The sequence below is a fragment of the Stegostoma tigrinum genome, chromosome 21 (genome assembly GCF_030684315.1).
Source record: "Stegostoma tigrinum isolate sSteTig4 chromosome 21, sSteTig4.hap1, whole genome shotgun sequence".
Classification (NCBI taxonomy): Eukaryota; Metazoa; Chordata; class Chondrichthyes; order Orectolobiformes; family Stegostomatidae; genus Stegostoma; species Stegostoma tigrinum.
The window spans coordinates 21,887,493-21,904,187 of NC_081374.1; the positions used below are offsets into that span (position 1 = coordinate 21,887,493).

At 38.2% G+C, this 16,695-nt stretch overlaps 1 protein-coding gene across 1 annotated transcript in view; it reads left to right on the forward strand.

The window, feature by feature from the left end:
- Positions 1-16,695, forward strand: part of LOC125462883 (semaphorin-3D-like) — an 83,810-nt gene that overhangs the window by 24,115 nt on the left and 43,000 nt on the right. The window contains exons 3-5 of the mRNA XM_048553344.2: positions 21-80; positions 1,226-1,345; positions 9,747-9,840. Coding sequence (XP_048409301.1) covers positions 21-80; positions 1,226-1,345; positions 9,747-9,840 — 274 coding nt within the window. The remainder of the gene's footprint in view (positions 1-20; positions 81-1,225; positions 1,346-9,746; positions 9,841-16,695) is intronic.

Sequence of the window (16,695 nt, forward strand, 5' to 3'; positions counted from 1 at the left end):
TAATTTCTTTGCCTTGTCAGATTTATTGGCCTGCAGCTAAAGAGAGAGTGGAACTGTGCAAACAGACTGGAAAAAAGGAAGTAAGAAATACTTGACATTATTTTGTAATTTTCAAGAACTTTCTAAATTAAAAATTATACAAGTTTATATATTTGCTGCCATAATTAATATGCGTTGAATAAGAATTGCTATTATGTTACTATACGAAGCAAAACAGTGTCTATGACCATTTTTTAATGTTATATAACATGCTAAAATGTTCTTATCAAATGCTGTAAGCCATGTACTAAACTATTGGGTAATAGATGGTGTTTTACCTGCAAATTAGATGAACTTGACTGAGCCCAGTGATACTTGAGCTTTGGATGAGACCCAAAAATCATAATGTTGAAAGACAGTTTCTTAGGGGAATTCAACAATGACCAGATTTTTTCTATGCCCCACAAGCCATTTGTTAATTACAATTCTTCAGAAGCCTATATTTATAAACATATGATCTAAGTTACAGTCAAAAAAAAACAATATCAGTGCTCAACTTTTGAGGATTTTGTTTTCAAGGGAAACCTGAAATCTCTACATTTTTGTTAAGGGTTAAGTCTATGATGCTCATCAATTGTCAAGATCACTTCAAATGATCTTATGTTGCCACACTGCTTTGGTGAAAATTAATGGCCCACTCCTGTGAAACTCCTATTTGGCCATGAATATATTTAACTGTACAAAGAAGTCAGTACAAAGCTTGTAACTAACTGGAGCTTTGGCACCCTTATCATAAGTTACTTGTTTGCTGTTCCATTGAGTTTGGCATATTGGACATCTGATCACATGCTTAGCCTCGTTGTGGCTTGGATTGTGTCCCTAACAACAGATTGTTCAATCAATGGCTTCATAGGTTACCAGAATTTTGTAAAGTCGTGAGCACCAACCTGGAAGCAGACAATCCAATTCCCCATCATTAACTGAAAGGAAAGTGCAGCCTAGGAAGCAGCAGAATGGGGGAAAACAGGGAATAAGAACCCACCTTCTATCTGTAAAAAATATTTCTCCAGTTGCTTTCTGAGATAAGAAATACTTGCAATATGCCAGGTCAGATCTCTGTTGGTCTCTTTATTGTTATTGTAACGTTTCTGATGATAATGTTTGATTGTGTCTTTTTAAGTCTGCGTGTGGTTGAAATCCATACAGCTTTACTGGGAGACTAAATGTTACTTGCTATTATTATCAGACAGAATGTGCAAATTTCATCCGTCTGCTTCACCATTTCAATAAGACTCATGTCTACACATGTGGTACGGGAGCTTTCCACCCCATATGTGCATATATTGACCTGGGACCCCCTACAGAGGTAATGTACCCTGATTTTACTGGAAATTATGGTCAACAGATGTTGCTGCGGCTAGAATATGTTCCAACTTTATTAATAAGTGAGTCCAGGTTTCCTGCTTAGTGAGGTGTGAGCTTTTCAAATGAATAGAGATTCTGTTGAGACCAGTTTTAATCATGGAACAGAATAGGAAAAAATCAGTAACAAGTTTTCACAATGAGTTATTATCTCATCATCAGCTGTCAGTTTTTCAATGTACATTTTCCTGGCAATTGTAAAGCAGCATTTCATAGTGGGGCATTTACTTTATAATGGTACTAAATAACAAAGTTCTAAGCGATGGATAGTGGTTGAAAAAATGTTTCATTGTACAAATAGTTCCTTCAACATTACTTTTCCGTTTCATTAACTGACAATGATTTCACATTTCAATATCTGCCTTTGCATGTTCTCTACTTCATGATTTTAAACAGAAAAGGGTTCTACCTCAGTGTGATGTAAATATTTTGTCTTCCATTTACTGACTATGTCACAATTAAGGTAGCAAAACTGATGGCTCCTGTAAAGACCATGATAATGCATTACCAAGGGCAGTTAGGAGCGAGAATAAATACTAGCCTATGAATAACAACCATATCCTACAAAAAACCTGTCTAACTCTTACGTATAAACACATGAAATAGGAGCAGCAGTAGGCCATTCGACCCCTTGAGCCTCCCCCATAATTCAATAAGATTGTGACTGATCTGTTGTATTTTGAAATTCATATTCGCATCCATCCCTAAGAACCTTAGATTCTTGTTAGTCTCCCCTACCTTAAAAATATTCAATGACTATGCTTACACTGCCTTCCGACACAGAGAATCATAAATCTTCAAAGAGAAGAAATCATCTCCTCATTTCAGTCTAAAATGGTGAGCTTTAATTTTAAAATAGCGCCCCCTAGTTCAAGTCTCACCCATAAATGTAAACACCACTATGGTCACTTTGCAAAGATCATTCAGGATCTTATACACTTCAATAACCTCATCCCTCACTCTTAGACCACAAGACCATAAGACATAGGAGCAGAAATTAGGCCATTCAGATAATCAAATCTGCTTTGCCATTCATTCATGGCAGATAAGTTTCTCAACCTCATTGTCCCTCTTTCTCCCTGTAAGCCTTGATCCCCTTGACAATCAAAAACCTATCTATTTTTGTCTTAAACATACTCAATGACCTGGCCTCCACAGTGTTCTGTGGCAGTGAATTCATTAGATTCACCACTCTCTGGCTGAAGATGTTTCTCCTTATCTCCATCTAAAGGGTCTTCCCTTTACTCTAAGGCTGTGCCCTTGAGTCCTAGCTCTCCTGCCAATGGAAGCATCTTCCCAATGTCCACTCTGTCCAGGCCACTCAGTATTCTGTAAGTTTCACTTAGATCCCCTTCACCCTTCTAAGCTCCATCAAGTATAGACCCAGAATCCTCAAGCGTTCCTCATATGTTAAGCCTTTCATTCCTGGAACCTGCTCTGAACCTGCTCCAGAGCCCATACACTCTTCCTGAGGTATGGGGCCCATAATTGTTCATGGTATTCTAAATATGGTCTGACCAGAGCTTTATAAAGCTTCAGGAGTACATACCTGCTTATATATTCAAGACATCTCGAAATTAATGACAAAATTCTATTTGCCTTCCCATCTACCGACTCAACCTGCAAGTTAACCTTAAGAGAATACTGGACCAGGACTCTGGAGTCCCTTTGGACTTCAGATTTCTGAAGTTTCTCCCCATTTAGAAAATAGTCTATGCCTCTATTCTTCCTATCAAAGTGCATGACCTCACACTTTCCCACATTGTACTCCATCTGCTACTTCTTTGCCCACTGTCCTAACCTGTCTGAATCCTACTGCATCATCTCGCGTTCTCAGTACCACCTGTCCCTCCACCTATCTTTATATCATCTGCAAACTTAGCCAGAATGTGGTCCCAACACTGACCCTTGTGGAACACAACGAGTCATTAGCTTCCATCCTGGAAGGACACTTTTATCCGCACTGTCTGCTTTCTCCCAGACAGCCAATCTTCTATCCATGCTAGTGCCTTGCCTCTAACACTGTGGGCCCTTATCTTACTCAGCGGTCCCCTGTGCAGCCACTTATCAAAGGCCTTCTGGACATCCAGGTAGATAACATCCATTGGCTCTCCATGGTCTAACCTGCTTTTTACCTCCTCAAAGAATTCTAACAGATTTTTCAGGCATGATTCAGGCCCCTAAATGAAACCATTCTATCTTTGCCCTGTTTTATCATACACTTCCAAGTGTTCATAAATCTCATCCTTCACAATGGACTCCAAAATCTTACCAATGACTGGGTTCAGGCTAATCAGCCTGAAATTTCCCATCTTTTGCCTTACACCATTCTTAAACAGGGGGTTACATTAGGGAATGTCCAGTCCTCTGGAATCCTCCCTGACTCCAGTGATTCCTGAAAGATCACCACTAACACCCCGAACATCTCTTCAGCTATCTCTTTCATACTCTGGGGCGTAGTCCATCTGGTCCAGGTTATTTATCTACCTTCAAACCTTTCAGTTTTTCTAGCACCTTCTCCTTGGTAAGGGCCATCATATTTACCTCTGCCCCCCAACTCTCTTGAATTCTTGATTTATTACTTGCGTCTTCTACCGTGAAGGCTGACACAAAGTACATATTCAGTTTCTCAGCCATTTCTTTATTCCACATTGCTACTTCTCCAGCATCATTTTCCCAATGTCCACTTTTGCCTCTCTTTTGTTCTTTATATGTCTAAAGAAACTTGTGCAATCTTCTTTTATATTACTGGCTAGCTTACCCTTATATTTAATATTCTCCTTCCTTATTTCTTTTCTCGTTGTCCTCTGTTGGACTTTGTAGGCTTTCCAATCCTCTGGCTTCCTGCTGCCCTTTGCCACATTATATGCTTTCTGTTTTGCTTTTGTGCTGTCCCTGACTTCTTTTGTCAGCCATGGTTGTCTCAACCTCCCTTAAATATGCTTTGTTTTCCTAGGAATGAGTTTTTCTGTGTTTCCTGAATTACTCTCAGAAACTTCTGCCATTGATGTTCCACTGTCTTTCCTGCTAGCTTCCTCTACCGGTCAATTCTGGTCAGGTTCTCCCTCATGCCTCTGTAGATTTATTCAATTGTAATATTGTTACATCTGATTCCACCTTCTCTAAGTTCCAGTGAAAACAAGCCCAGCTAATCCAACCCATCCTCCTAAGTTAGCTCACTCATTTCAAGTATCAATCTGGTAAACCACTTCTGAAACTTCAAACTTCCTCCAATGCATTTGCGTCCTTCCTTAAATAAGAAAACCAAAACTGCGCATGTTGTTCAAGATATGATCTCACCAATACCCTGTATAACTGAAGCATAATATCTTTACTTTTATGTTCACTTCCTCTTGTAATAAAGGATAACACTTAAACTCAAAGGTAAACACAAAAGTATGAACACATAAGACAACCCTGTGTTCATACCTTTGTGTTTACCTTTAAGTTTAAGACTCTAGTTTCAAAGCCAAGCTTCTTACTCTCAAATTGAACTTAACATTCTGTAATGCAATTGTCACTCTTGCTTATGAGATCCTGTTCCTTGAGACGTTTCATTAATTCTGACACCTCATTACCATGCCTAAAATAAACTGCTACCTAATTGATTCCAGTGTGTATTTCTCTAACAGACTACCTTAAATACACTGTATGAACTCATCCACAAGGGTAGATTTGCCAATTTGCTTTGTTATTACCCATTTATTTATATTTCTAACATCAATTAACTTTGTTATGACTGTCACCCACGTTCATATAAAATGCTTTGAATGTTGCCATCTTACTATATTTCCTTACTCTGATTCTATTTGCTGGCACTCTTACATTTGTACTGTCTATTGCAGAGTACATTGCCTGAAACATTAAAGCCCACCAGTTCTTCTAAGTAAGTCTTTTAAGGTGACAACTGCTGTTTAGAGAGCAAATTTTATATTGAAAATCATCAAACAACATTTCAAAAATAATTTATTTAAAAGGATAAAATTTGAAAGGGATCAACCGAGCCTCGGGCTACTGCCTGTGTAGAGTTTGCACATTCTCCCCGTGTCTGCATGGGTTTCCTCCGGGTGCTCCAGTTTCCTCCCAAAGCCCAAAGATGTGCAGACTAGGTGAATTGGCCATGATAAACTGCCCGTAGTGTTCAGGGGTGTGTGGGTTATACTTGGATGAGTCTGGGTGGGTGCTCCAAGGGTCGGTGTGGGCTTGTTGGGCAGAAGGGCCTGTTTCAAAACTGTAGGGATTCCAAAAATATTCTAATATCTCATCTCACTTCTTGATTACAACCTGTACCTACATGTTAACATTTTGTCACTCATGCAAAGAATGTCTCAACATCACTACGCCTTGAATTTTTCTCTTATTTTTCCTTTAAATAATGCTTTTTCTTTTCCTTCTTCTAGCCAAAGAAAACAACTTAATATTTTCCACATCAATTTTCATCTACCATATTTTTGCCCCCTTATTCAAACTAGCCAAATATGTCTACAAATTCATTCATCCGCCATTTCCTGATTTTCTATTAATAAGTCCCATTCTCACTTTGTAGAGGGCCCAAAGTAACGGACTTTTCTTGTTATTAATTTTATTGAATGGAAGGACAGGCTTGAGGTGGTCAAATGGCGTTATATTTCTAATATTCTTTTCGATTTTTAAATACCTGTAAAAATTCTTGCTACCCATTTTTACATTTGTAGCCAGCTTCCGGTCATACTCTATTATCGTCTTCCTGATTAACCTATTAGTCATTCTCTGCTGTTCTTTTTATTCTGACCAATCATCTGACCTGTCACTCATCATTCTTCAGTTACATGTTTTTTCCTTAAAATTTGAAGTTTTCCCTAACATTTTTATTTAATCATGTTTCGTGTCAGTTCTTGGGTCTTTCTTTTAGAATGTTGCTTCATAGTAGGAATACACTTTATCTGAGTATTCTGAAATAGCCCTATGATGTTTGCCATTTGAAAAGACATTAAGCATTCAATGTCTGTCAGCGGTCCCTATTGCTCTATCCCCTTAATGAGCATGCCAGTTCTCTTTAGCTAGCTCATCTTTTGTACTCCCATAATTACCCTTGTGAAATAAGGGAATGGTTTAGCACAGTTGGCCGACTGGCTGGTTTGCAACATAAAGTGATACCAACAATGAGTACATGAACCTGAGGCCACCATAAAGGACTCAAGTTCTCCCCTAACCTGAAGTGTGGTAGCTCTCAAGTTAAACCACCATCACGAGATCTCTCTCTCTCTCTCTCTCTCTCTCTCTCTCGAATGAGGGAGCAGCCTATGGTCTGGTAAGACCAGAGAGATTCTACCTGAAATACCACTTTTCTAGTTAGATATATTAGTCTCAGGCACAATCTTCTCACTTTCAAACTGGATGTAAAGTCCAATTATAATGTGGTCACTGCTACCTAGGGGTGTCTACTCTGAGGTCATTAATTATTCCTGTCATAATACACAGGATCAGTTCTCTGGCTGCTTCCAGAATTTGCTGCTTTAAGAAACTATCCCAAAATTATTCTATGAACTTGTCATCCAAGCTACTACTAGTCTGAGATAACAAGGTGTAGATCCGGATGAACACAGCAGGCCAAGCAGCATCAGAGAAGCAGGAAAGCTGATGTTTCGGGTCTAGACCCTTTTTCAGAATTGGGGGAGGGAAAGGGGATTCTGGAATAAATAGAGAGAGGGGGGAGGCGTGTTTTGCATTTTATATATTGCTTAAAATCAACATGATAATTTTCGTCCATTTATCACAAGGACCCAATATTTCTTCTTTACCCTACAGTATAGTTACATTCAGTGACAGTAGACCACTCCCACTAGTGACTTCTTTTCACAATTGATCCTCATCTCCACCCAAAATCAATTCAACAACCTGATCTCAGCGGTAACTATTGCACAAATACCATTCTTGATTTACAGAGCTATCCCACCATCTTTACATAGTTTCTTACTGCTCTTGAATATTATATACCCCTCACTATTCATGGTCCAATCACTGTCATCTATATCTTTAATCTACCTATATCTTTAATAGCTACTAGCTTATATTTATTTACTTCAATGTACACGATCAATTTGTTTACTTGGTTATAAACAATCCCACCAGTAAATCTCCAATTACCCCAATTCTGGACAAATGAGATAGTTAGTTTATTATGCAATTCCTGACTGTTGAACTTCCTTTGTGATTAAAGGGATTCATGTTGATTGAGTAAATCAGATAGAAAGATGGATAACTATGAAACTCTGCAGGGCACATCATGGCAGACTATTTGTAAGATTAAGAGGAAGACAGATTCATCCTGACAGGAGTAGATAATATCAGTAATGGAAGAAAAGAGAAAGATAGTCCTAAAGTAAACACAACATCCAAATGAAGTGCCAATTGCCACATTGATGTTGAGGAGATGATGCTGAAATTGAGATCAGCAATCTCCAATTTGACTCTTTCTCCCTCGTTTAGTGAAATTCTGCTGCCAGTCCCTTTCTATGATTAAATTGAAGGTATATATTTTGCACGACGCGAATACAGTAAAAAGGAAAACGATGAGACTGAAGATACACAAATGCCCTGGGTCCATTAATCTCCATTCAAAATTATTAAAAGAAGTAGGCAATATTTATTCATCATAATTCTGCAAAGATGTCTGGATTCAGAAATTGTGGCTTTAATTTGGAATATTGCCATTACCATGCCATTAATTCAGTTGGGAGGAAGAGGGAAAACAGGCAATTACAGACATTTTAATTTAACATTGTATATCCTAGTAATCTCCCAATAATTAGAAAGCATAGAGAAGCATTAGAGCTTCGGTTTTGATTGTACTTAAAAACTAAAACCTAATTTCACAGGTAGCAAAAGTAATTCAAAGGGTAAGTGAAATGTTTTTTATGTTGAAGGGTTTGGGATTGAACTCAAAAATTGTTGTTTCTGTTGTACATTAGTCAGATCCCAACTAGAGTATCACAGCTAGTCATGGACATAACCATCAGCAAAGACATATTGGCCATATGGAGGTGAAACACAAATTGACCATAAAAAAACTCAACAAGTTAAAAATTCGTGACAGATTACACCAAGTTAGTTTTTACTCCCATTTCTAATCAAGATATATATGATGTTTAATTGATATGTGGTGTGGATACAACAAAGCAATTCCCTTGCTGTGCATTTGGAACAGACAAGCACAATCTTAAAATTCAAGCCAAACAATTTATGAGCAAAGTCAAACATATCGCTTTCAGCCAAAGGCTAGTGAAAATCTCTAACACTCTCTCTGTAGCGACTGCTGAGGACAGGTCACTTGAAATTTTCAAAGCTGTGTGAGATAGACTTTACTTAGGTTGGGATGTCAAGTCATATGGAACAAAAGCAGATTTATGAGTAGAAGTAGAGTTCAGCCATGATCAAATTAGAACCGGATGAAGGCCCTAAGTGGGTTATTCCTGCTCCTGTACTCCTAGATGGCAATCGTTGTGATCCAAGAAATGTTCTGTTTCAGATGCCATAAAAGCTATAGATTTCTCTTCCTTCCTTCCTTACGGCTTGAACAGCGTAACATACACTGGCAGCTAAATGTACATCAACAGTATGAAATCGTCTTTTGCTTGGCTCCAAACAGGCTAGCATTTTATTCTTTTCAACTTCTTGACACATTATATTCCTCAAACTGTCAGGTTTGAATGACATGTTGCCAATAGGTAAAACCTGAGTGACAAATGGTAACATTTACTTTGTATTCACACATGAAAGTTCAGTGGGAAACTAAGTATATGACCGATTGTACGGAGTCGTTAAAAATATTTAATAAAATGGACAATGATTTACACCGTGATTTTGAAACAATCGACTATGTTGAAATTCATTTGTTATACCAGTTTAAAAAAAAGGAACTGTTCAACAGGCCTATCCTTAGATCTGCTTTATGTAGTAGTGCTTAACACTTCTGTTCCTCCCACTCACTCAGTCAGCTAGGGGTTACTGGTGATGGGATGCAGAAAATAGAAACCTGAAATGCAATGAAGATACATTTACTGATAAGATATTAAATGCTGGTAATCCTATTGGTGTTGATGGTGATTAATAATATGTGGTTAATAGCCTTTCTCCCAACAGTTACATTCCAATCTATTTATTAATAGTCATAAAATTTGTTTTACCATGTTTTATTTTGGAATTAGTGAAAATCTTTGAACGGCTCCCCCTTAAACTTTTGGTAACTCATAAAACATGCTGGGGCATTTCCCATGATGATATTGTACAGGCTGCAAGACATCAAAGTACTAACGATAATTTTTTGGTTGGATCTGATCTCCAATTTCTTGTGACTTCACTGACAGGAGCTTTCATTGAAACTTGACCTTAGAAGTCTGGAGCCTGGAACACTGAAATGCCCTTATGACCCCATTCAACCCTTTGCATCAGCTCTTGTAGGTAAGGCTGCTGAGGACGTGAACTGCTAATGACATTGGATGAAAATCTGTTTTCTGTAAAACTTAAACAACTGTCTGGTGTACAATCAGTTTTGTCACATTGATGCAGGTTAATACAGTTAATAGATTTAATACGAAAACTACAATGAAAATGTAATGAGTCAAATTTGGATGAACTGAAATTCCACTAGTAGTGAAGTTGTCAGCCATTTCCACTGGAAGAATAACAAATCCAATGATGACCATGATAGGCTAACATTGTGGATTTGTAACTCTGGAAAAGCTGGAGTGGAGTTATGGAGCTTTGGGCAAGTTGGCAGTTGACATTGAGATCTCTGTGTAAAAGGATATTCAAACCCTGCAATTGTGCCTAATCCTGTGAAAAAATTTAAGTGTTGCAGATTGGAGAAAAAGTGAAGTTGATGGTGCAATGTGAAAAGTGAGTATTGATACTGAATGGGAGATTCCACCATTGAGTTTATCAACTATTCTAAAGCGGGGATTCTCTTCAGCAAGAAGAGGACCAATAGAAGTAAAAGAAGATTTTAATCGTTAACAACAGCCCAGTACACCAACATACCCACTGCTACCTTCAAAAGCATTTAGAGGACATTGTTGTCCCCAACACCACAGACAAATAGAACAGATTAAGAAACTGAAAACCCACTGTTGACACCAGCTAAACTCTCAGGTTATCAAGGCAGATAAGAAGCAGAAATACCACTCAACTGGTCTAGAGGCCACACATGTTCAAGAAGATGACAGAAGGTGGTGACGGGCATCAAAGGAAGCAGGATACAGACCACCAACACAGCAGAGATGCTTTTTTTCATTCACCTGCAAAAGGCTGATGTAGAAATTCCAGCAGAGACAGCCATGGAACCTTATACTTCATTTTGCACGATGGAAATGACACACGAGGCAATCAAAGATGCAGTACATTCTACAATCAAGAAGCCTGAGGAAGACAGTTACCCTGAAGAATCCAATGAATTTCTGCCTCCTCAGCTGCCTAGTTCCCTAGCTGAAGTTACAAACAGTGCAGAAACACCTTAGGATTTTGCACTGCTGTGCGATACATGAAAGATATATTTGACTGCATTGACAACACGGTGGACTATATCCAAATAGGGTATGCTAAGCGAAATATAAATCGCTGAGATTGTCCAGACTTAATTCCCAATATTTTTCAATGCTTTTAACTGTACAAGATCAGGCTATTGTCTGGTATAAACAAATCATAAATAGAGACGTTTCTCATGTTTTTACTGAGCTTTCCTTTGGGGCTTTTTGGACACGAGAGTGATTGTCGGCACATCAAGATATGTAGATCTTCCTCGGCTCTGTTTAATGCAAATTTGCGGCTGGATGTCCTGTTATTAAATTGATTTCAAATTCTCTGTAAATTTTGGGTATTTTTCATCTGGCTTAGAATAAGTAGTTTGAAAATGATCTCTCCTGTAATGAGACAGAGCAGTTTAGATTATTTTCATCTACAGGTCCTCAAACATCTGTTTGTATTTTTCTCAATCCATGGGTCATCAAAATATTCAGTCATTTGCAGTGAAGGATAGCATGGATTAAACACTACATTACACAAAGAAGTTCCATTGTGGAATATCAAGTCTGAGGAATTCAATGGAGCTGCCACAATGGCAAGACTATATGTGACTACAGTTAATCACATGATTACCAACTAGCTGACCATATTTATACCATGCCTTGCATATGAGCTGTCTCCCTATAAAGCTTAGTCAGTAATTACTGAAGAGAATAAAAATTATCATTTCATTACACCCTATAAGAGTTTGTAGATAATTGTATGCAAGTGGGTTAATAGTATGTCAGACAGACGTCTTCTAAATAACAGTGCATTTCCTCACAGGACATTTTTTTAAGATCCCAGTTTTCTTTGACTCTCGCAACATCCTTGATAGTTACAGCAATGTTGAAACAAGGTTTCCTGTTACATTGACCCGGAATTCACACTCGATTGAACTGTGTCCATTGGCACAAAACCCCAGGAGCAATGCAACCAATTCCATTTGAAAATGTTCACATAATGAAGCAGTTTTTGTCCATACCCAGAAAGACTCAGATATTTATAGAACAGATGGCCCCCTTTGTATCCATGCCACTCAACAAAGATCTGAATACACAAAATAAAAACTGAAAGAACTGTGGATTCTGCAAATCAGAAGCAAACCCAATTCTGAGGATCAGAATTTATCTCAAATGTTAATTCTGATTTCTGTCTTCAGATGCTGCCAGACCTGCTGAGCTTTTTCAGTTTTTTGTTTCTGAATGTACTAATCTCATTTATCTCATTTACTATAATCCTGGAGGCAATGGCAACACAAATAAATACCTAAACGTAGCTTAAACATATTGAGAATTTCTCATTCAACCACCATTTCAGGCAATGGAGATAACAAAGGGTCGAGCTGGATCAACACAGCAGGCCAAGCAGCATCTTAGAAATGCAAAAGCTGACCTTTCAGGCCTAGACCCTTCATCAGGCTTTTCTGATGAAGGGTCTAGGCCCGAAACGTCAGCTTTTGTGCTCCTAAGATGCTGCTTGGCCTGCTGTGTTCATCCAGCTCCACACATTGATATCTCGGATTCTCCAGCATCTGCAGTTCCCATTATCTCTGATACAATTTCAGGCAATGGGTTTGAGATGCTCACCATTCTCTGAGTGAAAAGAAATTCTCCTCAACTCCACTCTTGCCTTCAGTCCATGTTCCACAGTTATTGACCTCTCTACTAATGGGAAAAAATATCTCTCTATCTATCCTATCTATGGCGTTCATCATCTTATACATCTCAGTCAGGCTCCCTCTCACCCTTTAATACTACTAAGTAAACAACCCCATTTATACAATCTTTTCTCATAGCTCAGACTCTTCAACCCAGGCAATATTCTGGTAAATCTCCTCTCCCCTCTTTCTAGTACAATCATACCTGTCCTATAATGTGATGATAATAACTGCTCACAGTATTCCAATTGAGACATTGCAAGTATTTCATTTTCAGCATAACTTTCCTGCTCTTGTATTTTAAACCTGGAAAACCTTCATGCTTGGCCAATAAATGACAAGCAACATCCACTTGAACTTGCTGCCTGGCATTTAATTGACCAGATATTTTAAATTAGCAACAATTGTTTCCATAACATATGTAGGTCAGATTCCAAAAAAAATCCCTCACATCGGGTTCTTGACCCCAAATGAAAATTTGACGCACTGATTACAACTGAAGCGGAAACTTGAATACAATTATGTTTTATGTTACTTGTTGCAAGGAAAGTTACGATAGTAGAAAAGGTTTTAGCCAAGAAATTACTGTGGGTGAATTCACCTGGATCTTTTACAAATAATCATGTGTATGCTTAATACGTTTCTGTTTCACTTCTCTGTCTTCTATTTTAATAGAGGAATTTGCCTACTCAGTTAAAATGGCAAAGTAAGGTAATGCAAACACGTTTAGCATCTGACTTGTTGTCACAACCCATCACAGCTCCCGTTACGAATGGACCTGTTATTTCCATTTCAGTAAGAGCTTGCAACTGGTATCTGATTGGGAAGAATGTGCAAAGGAGAAGGCCATTGATTGGCACCAGGTGAATTGTTTATTTGGAGATAATAAATGGTCTCTTTCCGCACTGTAACAATTCTGTGATTATAAGAGCATGGAAAACTCCTTGCATCCAGATGGGTTTTAGAGAAACATGCGGATAAAATATGAAGTAAGTTCCTCATAGAGTAAACATTAATTGAAACATTCTGCCTGTGAAGAGGAGACTTATGCATGAGTAAAATGATTAAGGCAAGAACTATGTGAGATTTCACTTTTAAAGTTTGGCGATGTTGTCTGGGGAAATAACCAGCAGCTTTATAACCACTGAAGTCAATGTTCCATATTAAGTACCAAAGAATTAATTTTCTTGCCTTCTGGTTTCTCCCGCAGTTGTTGCTATATTTGTGACCTGAAGGTTGTTGGCTAGTCATCGGTACCTGAAGCTAATTGTCACTGCCAGCAGCAGAAACAGCTTGATTCTGTGAATAGATTTACTTTAGTTCTATTAGTACCATTTCAAACAAATGGCCTATTCCTCACCTGTAAGTTGTAGTGAGTATTTGCAGGTTATTTGATCCTGAGAACTGAAGAGAAAGCCTCAGCCAAAGTCCCATCACTGACTCATACAGCAAGTTGTATTTATATATCACCCTTAACACAGTGAAATGTGCTCCACAGGAGCATAATCAAAGACACCAGGCCATTTCAGCAGATATTAGGACAGATGAAAGTGGGTTGTTTTAAGGAATAGCTTTGGGGAGGTGCAAGAATAGGACAGGGAGAGAGGTTTGAGGAGGGAGCTGCCACTATTTCCATAGTTGATGCAGGTATAAGTGTCATTGGAAAAGTGAAGAAAGTCAGGAATGTGCAATAGGTCAAAATTTACAGGAATCTTGGAATGCTGTGGAGGTGGAGAAGTGGAGGAGGGGTGGGTAAAGTCTTTGACAACAAGGAGGAGGTGTTACCACATCCGGAGCAAATATAGGTTATTGAGCACAAAGGGCGAGGGACTAACAACTTAGGACATGGAATGGAGAGTTTGGGATGATCTCAAATTTTTGGAAGGTACAAAATTCCGGTGGAATGTTAACAAGTGGGAGATTCAGATGTAGGGAAAGAAAAAATCACTTCCAATAGCAGGGGATTTTGGGGTTAGAGAAACTAAATAGAAGATCATTGACGTAAGAACCAGGAGTGAGATTAATTTTTTAATTTCGTGAAACCAAAGGATGGCTGTCAAGTTTTAATAGTGATTTTCAAAACAGAGTTTTGAAATGGGAGGTCAGCCAGGAGCCCTTTGGAATAGATTGAGGTAACAAAGGTATGGGTAAGAGTTTCAGCAGCTAATAGACTGTTATATGGCATGTGTGCAAGCATGCATTAAAAAGTTAAAAGTGGCCACACATTGAATAAATCTCTGTCACACCTCAAAATAAGCAAAAATAGAGAATACATTGGTTATATATCTTGGTGACGAAGATATAGTGTCAGGAGTTTAGCTGAAGGTCAAGTAGAATGCCAAGCTTGCAAATGGTCAGTGATCTGTCCACTGCTCTGTAAATATTTCCTCTTCAAAATAATATCCAACTCTGTTTTGAAAATCACTATTGAAACTCAACAGCCATCCTTTGGTTTCATGCAATTAAAAAATTAATCTCACTCCTGGTTCTTTCATCAATGATCTTCTATTTAGTTTCTCTAACCCCAAAATCCCCTGCTATTGGAAGTGATTTTTTTGCCTTCATCTGAATCTCCCACATGTTAACATTCCACTGGCACAAAGATGGTCGTTGGACATAGATTAGAGCAGATTTTGCCTGTTAATTTTTTTCTTTCTGAGCTCAAGAATACTGATGCCAACTGTGCTCCATTAAAGTTGAGATCAATTAACTGAACACTGTTAGTGAAGTTGCTCATCTGTGAGGCTCACTTGGCTGCCGGGTAACAGGGTTACCAACTGAACTTTGGATGAAGTTGTTTGATACATATTTCAACTCAGTAAAGAAGAACTACTGTGCATCTAATCAAGCTGTATGTTTATTTTGGATGCGCTATGATTTCTGGAACATTAACCTTGCTCCCAGCTCACACGAAAGGGATTTTCAGTAACACAAAATCCAATTGTACAGTTCTGCCTTTGACTCATTTAAAGAGAATAACAATGCTTGCGTCTGGTAACATTTAATGCTTAATATGCTGATTGGAAAATGGGATGTTAATTGGTGTGCATTCTTTTTATTAGTTTGTATCAAACTAATAATCCTGGTTCAGAAAATTGTATGATTTAAGAGTGTAATGTTTACGGTTAGTAAATTAAATAATAATCCCTCTTACGGCTGTAACATGATACGCAATGCAAAATTATCTGAAAATGAGCAGGGCTTTCAAATTATTTGAGCACTATTTAATAGCATTTCCCAAGGTTTTTGCTGCCACACAAAAGATTTCAATTTGACAGCATACCAGAAGACTTGAGAAATGTCAGCTTATTTTGATGGTAGGAAATAAAATGTTTTGCAGCTTTAAAATTAAATTTTCCCACCATAAACCAAACTAACCTTTCACTGTTTACACAATGAATAGAAGGTCAAAACTCATTTCTACAATGATTTGCTTACATAAGCCACGATTTAACTTCTGTTAAGATTTCATATCCCACACAATCTGTTCAGTGGTTAGAAGTTAGTTGCTATTGCATTTTACCTGTAATCATTGAGGTTTTCCTACAGTGCCATTTTACGTTGTTTACAAATTCAGTCTTGGGATAATGTTTTCGATGTCAGAACTAAGAATGATTACAAATCATTCATTGCCTCAAGAAGCAAAGTGTAATGGTACCAACAGTTCTATAAAGGAGCCTAGTGATTTTACTCAAGATGATGCAGAACTGCAGTTGCAAGTTTTTGGTCAGAATGGTATATGACTTGGAAAATAATTTGGGAGATGATGGTATTCCTATATATCTACCACCCCTATTCTGTGCTGAGAGCAGAGAATGCAGGTTTGAGAGGTACTGTCAAGGAACCTTTGGTATTCAGGGAAGGAAATCTGCCATCCTGACCTCATCTGGCCTACACGAGACTCCAGAGCCACAGTATTCTGGTTGAATCTCAATTGTTCTCTGAAATGGCCTAAAAAGCCACTCAACTGTGTCAATCACTACGAAGTCTCAGCAAAGAAATTAAACCAGACTGATCACTTGCCACCGGCCTGAGCTCTGGAAAGAACGATGATAGAAACAACTCTGTTGAATCTGTGAAGTCCTCCTTACTAACAT